This window comes from Lepidothrix coronata, unplaced genomic scaffold (assembly GCF_001604755.1).
Source record: "Lepidothrix coronata isolate B3197 unplaced genomic scaffold, Lepidothrix_coronata-1.0 Scaffold36, whole genome shotgun sequence".
NCBI classification, from domain to species: Eukaryota; Metazoa; Chordata; class Aves; order Passeriformes; family Pipridae; genus Lepidothrix; species Lepidothrix coronata.
Window position 1 is genome coordinate 3,392,351 of NW_016690216.1, and position 11,542 is coordinate 3,403,892.

At 43.2% G+C, this 11,542-nt stretch overlaps 1 protein-coding gene across 1 annotated transcript; it reads right to left on the reverse strand.

Moving 5' to 3' along the window:
- Positions 1-123: 123 nt before the first annotated feature.
- Positions 124-9,911, reverse strand: SBSPON (somatomedin B and thrombospondin type 1 domain containing). Its single transcript, XM_017812553.1, has 5 exons — positions 9,663-9,911; positions 2,590-2,784; positions 1,925-2,015; positions 916-1,092; positions 124-244 (listed from the first exon to the last, which is right to left on the reverse strand). The coding sequence occupies exons 1-5, from the start codon at positions 9,907-9,909 to the stop codon at positions 127-129; spliced, it is 828 nt and encodes a 275-aa protein (XP_017668042.1). The 5' UTR covers positions 9,910-9,911; the 3' UTR covers positions 124-126.
- Between the last annotated feature and the right edge of the window lie 1,631 nt (positions 9,912-11,542).

Here is an 11,542-nt window from a genome sequence, read left to right on the forward strand (position 1 = left end):
AAGTTCTGACTCCTTTAAAATTTGTTTAGGCTCCAGAAAATGCAGCATAAAGATGTAGATTTCTTGGCATTGATGTTAATATTCTCAATCTTTTTGTTGTTGCTGTTTTAAAGGTCTTTTAAACTTTTATGTAAAAATAAAGCTATGCACCAGGGGACATGAACAGTGTTCCAGTTGCCGAATCTTCTTCCAGGTTCCTTGGCACTGAGAGTTGCCAACTGCTTCCCAGTGTAAGATTTTACCTCTGAAATGTGACAATAAATGAGGAATTAGAAGACTGAAAATTGTGTATTTCGTGTTAATGGGTTATGTAGTATATATAACATGTCAGAAGATTTTATTTGCTTAATCATGTAGTTCTCATCTAGCTCTTGAAATGGTTTATGGAGCAGACACTATATTCTAAAGTATATGTATACAGGATGGTGGATTGAGTATCTGGTTGTACAAGTATCAAGTTGTATGCATATTAATGAAAGTATAGATCAAGTAAAAATCTGTTATGAATAATAAATATCTACTTTCACATTTAGTTTTCTATAAACCAGGTATATAGGTTTGAGGGGCGTACTGATGCACTGCTATTAAACCTGCAATCAGATTTGGATTATGGCAGGAAATACCATTTTTATGTAAAAGTGCCTGTAACTGTAAAAAGTCCTCTTGCACTACAGAAGTTGCATTATTCCTTCACAATTGTAAATAAAGCTTGCAAAGCATTGAACTCTTACATTGAAATTACTTCCCAATTCTGTGAGAACTGAAAGGGTAAACCTTCTGAGCTCTACAAGTGGTATGAGCTGTTTCATTTTTTTAGGTATAATAAATGCAGCTTTTAATGAGACCTTGAGAAGGTTTAATTTCTGTACTGAGTTTTGCTCCAGAAGAGAGAGCAGAAAAAAAGGCTTTATTTACCCATCTGCATTATGGCCATCCCCAGCACAGCGATGCGTGTCGGTGTTCATAGCTGGAGGCTGGCAGGCAACGCACACAGTGTGTCCTTCGCGTAGGTACTGCATCCAGCGAGCATATGGCCGATTCTCCAAAGCACAGTGGTGTGAAAGTGACTCTGTTCTAAACTCCACACAGTATCTGCTCAGCAGAAAAAGTACTAAATTAGTTATGATAGATAAAGCACAAGCTTTATCTTTACTTTGAATGTACTTACCAAACAGGTGGTATTTGTGAAGTGCAAGTTAGACATCATCATTGCTAACAAGTCTCTTTCTGACCTAACCTAATCAATGGATTCTTAAAAACTTTCTGCAAACTATTTCTCATTCTATGCTCCAGTCCAGTGATTTATGTATAATCCCACTTTCTGGTTGTGTTCTGTATTCTTAAGTTATGTTGAAAAGCAGAACTTGGTAACCCATATTTTCGCTTCTATTCTGCTGAAGGAGAAAATGGAAAAGAGACTAAGAATACCAATGGGATTTATTGTTCTGGGGAAAATAGCACAGGACAAAGCATTATGAGCTTACAGACCCAGTAATAGCCTAATTTAAACTTCATAGCTATCTCTACTGGTAACCAAACAAAATTTTTTATCAATTGTGTCAATTAGTTTAAAAAAAAAGGTCTCTAGAGACCAAAGACATTCAACCCACTTTGTGAGTTCAGAGGCCTAAGTCTAATTTCTTAGACTTACGCTTAGGACACATTCAGCTTTGGTTTAGCATTATGTACTGTTGGCTTTCAAACGCAGCTGTCATCACATTTACCATGATCCCAGTGTCTAATTCAGGACAATTAGCAAGTAATAAAAACCAGCGTCTAGAACATGCAAATAAACTGCATGAAAGAAAACCCGTACAAGCTGAAGCTTATTGTTTAATTGTTGCAAATTTCATTACATTTTTCTCTGTAGCCAGCTACTTTCTACTGAGCAAGATGACCCACATGCATATGATAAACAGATTACCCAGCTGCTTCTTTGTCTGAAGGCCAGAGAGAAGACACTGCTCGTCGTTTTCTTTCTTTACTGTATTCAGAGGTTGTTATGAAAGCAGGGACTGAGGAAGAAAACAGTTACGGTAAGGCAGCAAGACAATAGCTGAGCCGTATTTCAATTACTGTAACGGCGGATGAATGAATCGGGAGCTTGTGGATGGTTATGTGATGTTGGCTGACTTTACTGAAAAAGTGGTAAAATGTTGGCAACATCAGATGTCAACCCCATTCCCTGCAGCTAAGCTCTCCTTATTCAGAAGAAAAATATCTAGAAATGGATGCCATAGAAGTAGGAGGTGCTGGAATCCTACAAAGAGTACCCTTTCCTGTTTCATGCTGAATTTGTGTTCTAACTTTGCACAGATATAATTTGATACTTACTGAGGGGCTTATGTCCAGAAACTGAAGGGAGTGCATGCAGCTTAGTTTAGTTGTTTACTTAATAGAAATGAAGAAATGCCAGAGTGGGGAAAAAATAATAAAATAAAGAGCACTATGACAGTAGAAAGCAACATTTTCAATTGTATTTTTAACCACCTATCTACAGATAGATGCTTTTTTTTTTTCCTGTTCATTGATATCAGTAAAATTTATGGCAGCCTTGATGGACACAATGTACAGATAAAGACAGAATACCATGTTCATGGCCGCAGTCCTCCCCCTGGTAAGTCAGGTATTCCAGGCAGCCAGCCTTCTCCTCCAGAGCCGGACAAGGTTCCCCACCATTTTTAGGTTCCTGTTGTACGTAGCGCCTACGTATTCGCAGACCGGGATGACACTGTTCTGCACAGCCACTCCAATGACTCCACTCCCCCACAACACACGGAAGAGCTGCAAAGGAGTATTGAAACATTACTAGTAGTCAAGGTTTCTATTTTATCCTAATTGCTTTTTTCCTTTTTTACTTTTATTTTAAAAGTTTTAAATGCTCTTCCAGGAGTTTTGCATCCTCAGATTTAACATTCAAACTTGCCTGCAGTGCTTGGCTCCATATTTGATCCCTTGTGTATAAACAAACAGCCCCTCATCAAAACCTTTCACTACAGCTATGAGGTTCTTCTGTACCCTCTTCTGAAGCATACAGCATTAGCCCCAAAGGAGACTAGCTTATGGATTATCTAGACCAGAGTGGTCTGACCTATGCTGGCGGTTCCTACACCACCAGATTTTGTTAAAAGGCTGGAACACTAAGTAGCAGAACTCAGGAAGCCTTTCAGCACTTGATTCCCCTCAGATTGATTTGTAACCCCTTTTTCCTCAACACTTAAGTAAGAACCAGTGCCCCAGCTTTGTTGCCCTGTTATACACAGGGTGTCGTACTCCATGGTTCTTGCTGCAAAGACAATTGTTGGTGAATATTTTGAGGCCCTGCTCATTCCCAACTATAGAACAGTCCACTGAACATTTGAATTTTAGTTCTCATGGACAACAAACTTCCTCTGAACTTAACCAAAACATTATGGAAAAAGTGCCATTATTTTGAAAGTAAACTTTGAATTGTAAGAAAATGCATTTCCCTCTAGCAGAGCATCAATAGCACAGGTACCATATACTCACACCTTTGATCTCTCCTAACCCAGGCTAATAGAGATTCAAAGAACTTCTCTCTTTGCACATATTAAGTGTGCTCACTGAAGGTCTCAGACAAAGAAAGAATGAAAACTGCTTTGGTTTGTATTTTGTGGCATTTTTCTGGCAACTATTGAAACCTTTAGCCCAGCTGATGGCCCTTGATATGTTTTTGGTTAAATAACATCCAGGTTCTTTAGAAACAGACTAAATCATCATATTATGTAGAGAATGAACCCTTATGTCATGTTTGTCACTTCTTTCTGTGAGAGCTGTACATGGGAGACTTAGCATCTCTCATTTTCAGCATTGTCTTTAAACTCAAAAATCAGATCTGTTATCCAGTAGCCATTTCCTTCCTTAGTTTATTCTCTGCAATGCATCTAATAATGATGGCATGCTCTGTGTAGTTCTCATATTAAGCATGATATACATGTTTCTGAGCTAGAGTTCTCCCTTCCCTTGCATTTCTCTTTTATATTCTGGCAAAATAGTTGCTCTGTGTCAGCCTTGCTAATGAATAATAGGCCAAATATTTTTTTCAGGTGGATACATACAATCTACTCTGGAAGAAAAGTTTTGCAGCCTGAATTCCAGAGAATACAGAAACAGATGATGGATACATTATTCCTGAGTAAGAAGCTACACAACACATGAGTCTTCACTTTATTTGTCCATTAACATAGTATGCAAAACACACAGAGGTTTAACGTGTTTCCATGAAGGTGAACTTCATGGAAAATTCGTGAAGACTCATCTTCAGGAACACCAAGTCCCAGGTTTTGAAAACTGCATGGCCTAATAATTTCCCCTTTAGCAGTCAAAATGAATACTACAGCTCTTCAAAACAGTACTGCACACTGAGCCCCGAGGGGCTGAATGAGGATGATCTCTGGGTGCTCACTGATGAAACAAACACAACCCTTCCAACAAGGAACTTCAAGTATACACAGCCTTAGCAGGCACTGCAGTGAAAGAGGAGATAAGAAAAATGTCACACACATGGGCATCCATCAAGAGAAAGAATTCTCTGAGAACAAGCAATCATTCCCTTGCCTGAGTTGTCCTCAACCTGTGCCCAACGAGGACATTTAATCTGACCAGTGGTCCATTTCTAGTAGCCTCTTTTCCTGAAGGCCACCTGGTAAGTGCTTCAGGTCGGACAATGGTACAAAATACACATTATCATCATTGGCTGGGCTGTCTTAAATTGGTTCTGAATTGTTTGGGTTGTGCTTCTCATTATCTAGTTAAATAAAACTTTTTCCTTTCCCATATATGCTGTTTCTCATTAGCTTGTAATGGAACATATCACATGCTTTTGATTTTTTTTCTATATTTCCTGATTACAATTTAAATCCTCAAGAAGCTTAAAAGCTTAAGCACTAGTTACATACTTAACTCAGTGTTGCAGAAAAGTGATGGGACCAAACTAGTCTTTCAGGAAAATATTTTATGCCCTTTGGGATTCTGCCAGTATAAGACATCAGGAAGAAAGAGTAGAATGTGATAACCTCCTTGGGGTTTGTGACTTTTCTCATAAAACGTAGAAATTGCCATGTTTGCTCTGTCACTACATCTCTGATTTCTTGGAGCACTACCAATATCGTAAAGCAGATAAAACCTCTCAAAGAGGCTACTTGGCAAACGTCCTTACCACACTACCATAATTCCCCTCCTCTGTTCTCACTGTGCACTGTTGTAACCAAACTTGTCCACTTTTAGTGCCCTAACAGCACTAGGTGTATGAGTGGCTGAGGATGCTGCATCTCACCCCCTAAGGAACTCTCCTGAAACAGAACCACTGAGCTGCTCTGGATATTGGGCCACCAGTTGTCCATTGTGCTCAACAACTAGCATTCTCTGGTGTTTTCTTCTGTGTACAGATAAACCCCTTCCCAGACAGCCCCTGGGTATGATTTGTAGAACAGCACTGGGAAATAAGAGAAAACAGCTCCCTTTGCCACATGCAGATACCTGACACTGCACCACCAGGCGCTGTCCTCAGACACATCTGGGTACCCCAAGGTACATGGCACAGCCTCTGTGGCTGTGAAGATACCACGCTGACATGTTGCAGCATAACCCTCAGACATTTGTTTCAAGCACTGGGAACTAGAAAAGGAAACTAGTGATAGTGTCTTAGACCCCACAATGGGATAGCCAAAACAAGTGCTAAAGGTACTATGGACCTGACAGTCTTTGCCACCTGGCTGCGGGGTCAGAAAACAGTCCTTGAGCCCACTTTATTTAATAATACTTCAGTGGATAGACTTCAGTGTCTGATCACACATCTACAAATCATTACCAGAGTACCCAAAGGACAGTAAGTGTCTATCTAGCCTGTTTCCTTATCTGTTGACTCTCTTCCAAGCTGGCCTGCATATGTAAGAATTTCCACATAACTTTAATCCCATATTAGCACCTTGATATGCAGGTAGCATCAGGTCTAGCATCACATTTTCCATGCAGGAAACTCCCAAAGGGACTAGTAGCTGCATAACAAATAAAGCAATGACTTCATGTCTTACTGGAATTAAACCAAGCTGACAGTTAAATACTGGTCATCTGTGGCAATGCATGGCAATGTTATGGTTATCAAGATTTAGAACAAGAAGGATGAATTGCCTCAGTCATGTGGAAAAATATGAATATTGGGTTACTAGAATGGAATTTAGTCAGCAGGATAATAATGTCGTTCTTGCAGTCAGTACCCAGCAACTATTAAGGGACAGTACGTCAATTTTGTGTCTCATTGGAAAGATGTCAAATTCCTCAGCATGACAGAGAATGGGTCCCAGAGATGATATACAAGGAACGGTGTCACCTTTTGAAATACAAAAAGAAGTATCAGGGACCCATAGCTACATCTTTATGGTCTCTATATTGCTATTGTTTCATCTTAGTTAACATGACAATGGTAGATGATGATTTGTTGAAAAAACGAGGGAGATGCAAGTCAAAGGAACCTGAATTATAGGACTTGTGCTCAGATACCTACTAAAATGTGGAAGCTAGTGGAATTTCAAAAATACACAGAAAAATTACATTGCTATCTTATGAATCACAGATTGACTGGTCAGAACTTTTTTCTTGTCTTCCATTTACAGCACTGTGAATCATAGATCTTTTTTTCTGAGTCAAATTCCATTTAATTTTTTCCCACGTCTGGAAAAAAAGGATTACTATATGTTCATTGCACAACATACTTTGAGAAAATCCACAGATCCTTATACATTGCAAAGTAACCACTTCAGTTCAAGTGACAAGCTCACTCATTTCTCAGCTTTCTTCTTGTACAGTAGTTCCTATTTAAAATGCTCTCTATGTACAAAAACATTCTTTCATCATTGTTAGAACTATAAAGAAATTTATTTAAAAACTCTTGGACTTAGGTTCAGAAGTCCCTGGGCTTCTGCTGAGCTATCTACTTATAAAGTACTAGGTCTACTGCAATTTTTAAGCATAACAGAATTTAAGTGTGCCATTGGCAGCTTTAGGAAGCCACTCCCTTCAGTGTTTTCTATTATTTTGGAGCATGGTTTTTTTATTATTGTTAACACATTTCTTGATTACCTATCCTTGAGGCACTTTACACTTTCCCTAAATACTTCATCCTGTTAAATATTTGCGAAAGGATGAAATGTCATTTCAGCAGGTGCTGAAATCAAGAGTGGTGAACAGGTTGACAAACAAGCTGTAGTAAAAGAACCGTTGATCACCTTTCTTCACATTTATGTTTTCAAGTTTTGAACTTTACATTCAAAACAGTGAACTATGCCAATAAACACTCTTGATGTCATTAAACACATAGACAAAATTTAGAAAGACTCAATAGGGAGACCTCGATATCCAACAGGAACAAAAACAACTTTAAAATTTCCAGCCATACTTGTGTAAGTTGATACCAACTCCCACTGGAACTATTTGGAATTTCTGTTTATACAAAATACAACGTAATGACTTGCCATGGAAAGTATATATGATCATTTGCCTTTAAAAGAATGACTTGTGAATTTTGTGAAACTTGGAAGATTTGTAGTTTTTGAATGTATGAGTTCGAGGATCACTTTCCCAGGCTGCTAAAATCCTGCCCTCCCATGCTTACACCCACCCATGCCAAATGTGCTGTTAGCTCTGCTTGTGTTAGCATTGGAGCTCACACAACTGGGCAGTGAGGCAGTGCAGGGAGTTGAACCAATCAGAAACGGGTAATAGAGAAAACAGAAATAATTCCCTGTGGGTTTACCTCCCTGAAGTGGGTCACCAGAGACTGTCAAATTCTGGCTCTGGTGCAAGAGAGGCAGAGAGACAGAGACTTCACGGAGACTCCATCTTCCTGCCTGGATCTAGGGCACCCACTGCCCACACAGGGTACAAGAGAGAGGCAGCACAAACACATAATGCCTTTTGAGGAAACCACCACTGAACGTGAGACAAAAAATACCATCTCGATAACAGTGGGGCATCATCAGATGCCAGAAGTAACGGTAAGGAAAGTGTTTAAACTAGAACTTTTCAAGCACAAGTTTGAGCTTCTTTTTGAAGAGCACAGAAATTTTTTTGGATTAGAGCTTCATTTTAATGCTAATACTGGGCAGGTTTATCAACTCTCTCCTTTTATACTTCAATATTAAAAATCATATTGTTTACTGAAAATATGTGATATGCTCTGACTGTATGACAAGCAAGTATTTTGTCAGTTCTCCCCCTATTGATTTTCCTGAATGATAGAACACTGTATTTTAAAAATGCTAATTTTAAAAATGCTACCTTCTGTTATACTCTATGGTACATTTTTTTCCCCATGTTATTCTGGTGAGATTATTTAGTGGTGAGAGGACTGTGTTTCTTCCGGAGACCTGAGGTCAGAGTTCTGCTCTGCTGAGTTCTTCTGTGAAGCTTTATATCCCTTAGGACGTGTCTACAGCATCTGACAATCGTACTCCCCCTTCCCAGTGCAGGCAGACATAAGCCAACTTGGGTCCCAAAGATATGTGGCTGTGTCAGCATGGCACTGAGCCTGCTAAATGCACCCTAATTAGCAGAACTGTGCAGCAAAGGCTCATGATTTTTTGGCTGTAGGCTGGCATATGTCCAGCCAGCTGGGAGGAGACATTAGGCTGAGTACTAGTGCTGCACCTGCAAAGCAAGGGCTGTGTCCTACATCAAAGACAGAGGGAGGGAGGACAAATTGTGAAGACCCCAAAGAGTAGAAATACCACAGAAAGAGGCAGCGTGAATATCTACAAGGTTGCTACTCAGTTTGGTAGAACTGGACCACTTTTCCTGCTTGCCACTGCTGCCTTGGAGCCCAGGCCTTCACCCAAGGGCTGGCAGAGGACTCTTTTACAGAATGACAGAATATTCTGATTTGAAAGGGACCCACGAGGATCACTGAGTCCAACTCTTAAGTGAATGGCCCTTATGGAAATCAAATCCATGACCCTGCCATTATTAGCGCCACATTCTAAACAAATGAGCTTGCACTCGTTCTCCTATGCTTATTTTAAAGCCCTTGCCTTCACAGTAAATCCTTGCTAATTCATACCCCTAGAAATGGGGCCAAAACCTCACAGTGGGGATTTCCCCAATCATTCCATTGCTATTTGTTTGTCAGGATGTGAGGAATCAACTGAAAGATACAGACGGGTGCTAAATGAATCTCCCTGCTGTCTCAGTAATTGGACACACCCCCTGCAATCAATGTGTGTTCGGGACTAGCACGAGGGTAAAGTAAGTAACATAAAATTTTAGAGGTAAAATAACTTCAGACTGTCACTGTACTACAGCTGATCTGGAAACCTTGCAGATGTCTACTGAGAGAAAATTCTCTGCCCCCCTTCCTGCGCCTGCCGCTATTCTGGCGCTGCCCCAACCTGGTCCCTCTTCATGCCCTGGCCCCGGGGCTGGGGACGCCAGGGAGGGAGGAATCTGGCCCCCCCGCAGCCCTCAAGCCCCACGCCCCAACTCCCAACCCCAGCGACACCTCCATCCCGCGAAGCCCCGGCAGGGAGATCCCTGTACCTGGAGAAAGGGCCGGGGGTGCGGGGTCCCGCCCGGGCCGCGTCCGACCCGCGCCCCTCTCGCCGGGCCCGCGGCTTCGCCGGACCCGCAGAGCCGTGGGCGGACGCACCTACCTGGACACGCCTGGCTGTGGTCGTGGCAGCAGTCCCCGGCTCGCCGGCAGCCTCCGTCGCAGTAGCAGGTCCCGTAGCCCCCTCCCTCCCTCCATCCCTCGCCGACGCAGGAGGCATCCCGGCCCTGGCAGCACTTTCCCGAACAGCTGCCCCCGGCCCCGCTCCCGGCCCACAGCAGCCCCAGCCACAACGCTCCCGACAGCGCCGAGCCGCCCATCACCGTGCTGCCCATCACCGTGCTGCCCATCACTGAGCCGCCCCGACGTGAGGATCCCGCACCGCTGCGCTGCGGCCGCCACGGGCCCCCGGCGGAGCGGGGCGGGCTCGGCGGGCAGGCGGCGGGGCCGGGCGGGGGCGGCCGGTGCGGTCCTGCCCGGCCCTCCCTGTCCTGCCCGGCCGGGCAGCCGGGCCGGCTCAGCGCCCCGAGGGGCACCGGGCAGCGGCAAAGCTTCGGGGTGCGGGGGGAGAGGGAGCCGGGGCAGGTACGGTGTCCTGCCAGGTGGTGGTTGTTTCCCGCGGGGTCCCCACGGTAGAACCCACCTAGCAATGTCCCACAGAGCGATGTTCTTTTTGTACCGGGATGTACTGGGACTTACACAGCCATGTCCCACACAATAGCGTCCCGCTTTGCACGGACTCACACTGTGACCCTCGAGTGATGTCCTGTGCAGGGATGTCTCACACAGCAGGACCCATACTGCCATGTCCCACACAGTGATGACCTGCAATGCACCCCATGGCAGTCTTCCACGTGGTGATAACCCTCACAGCAACATGCCACTCAGAAATGTCCCAGGAGGTGGTGACTCTCACCAAGGTCCTACACAGCAGTGTCCCACACTGCAATGACCCCCACAACAATGGGGGGGTCCCTCCCACAGAGAGATGTCCTGCAGAGCAGGGTCCCATGTATTGCCAAGCCACAGAGAAATGTCCTCCACAATGGTGTCACACAACCATGTCCTGCATAGGACCGATCTGCAGAGCAATGATCCACCTGGCACTGTCCTGCACAACTGTGAACTGCTCAGCTGTACTCTGTGCAGTGGTGATGCACATCACAGTGACCCACACAACTGTCCCAGAGCGTCCCTATCCATCTCCACACAGCCCAGTGGCTGGGAACGGCCTGGGACCATGAAACAAGATTTATTGGTACAGGCACTTTCTCATTTCAGGGCACATCCCACATAGCCAAGAGCATTTGCTGTGTTATGGTTTTAATTTTCTTTCTTTTTTTTTCTTTTTTTTTCTTTTTCTTTTATTTTCTTTTTATTTGTTTCCAGAACAAACAAAAGAAGCTGTACTTGCAGGTGCACAAGGAAAGCAAGGTGGATTCCCAAGTAACTTCCTAGAATACAAAGATTTGGATTCTGGTTTTCAGTTCACTTCAGTGCTAAGAGGTTTTCAGGATTAATGGAACCTGACAATTTTAGCCAAAAGTCAAATCTCAAAAGAAAGTAGTGAGGTGACTGCAAAAATATGCTAGCTTTGCACACTTCAATTTGCAGATAGCTACTAAAGAAAGAGACATCTGGTCTCCCAAGCTGCCTACAGATGGGAGGTAACAGTCTATTATATTATCTATTACATGTGGGTACTTGAATCCCCCCGAGACAGCTTGGGCCAGGCAGAGCTTAATTTCTTGTAGCCATCAAACATTGCTGTTAAAATGTTGTCTAAATCCCTGAGGACTGGGTCTGCACTGTTATCCAGTGTGCCATTAATGAACTCACTGGCATATTGCCAGCCTAAAACTTGAACCCATGAATAGCAAATGTTGGGGGAGTTCCTGCAGTGGGTGAGAGGAGAACAAGACTTGCAGCCTGCCTTGGTAAAGGCGGTGTGAGAGAAGGAATGCCTCTATGTTTTCCTTTCCT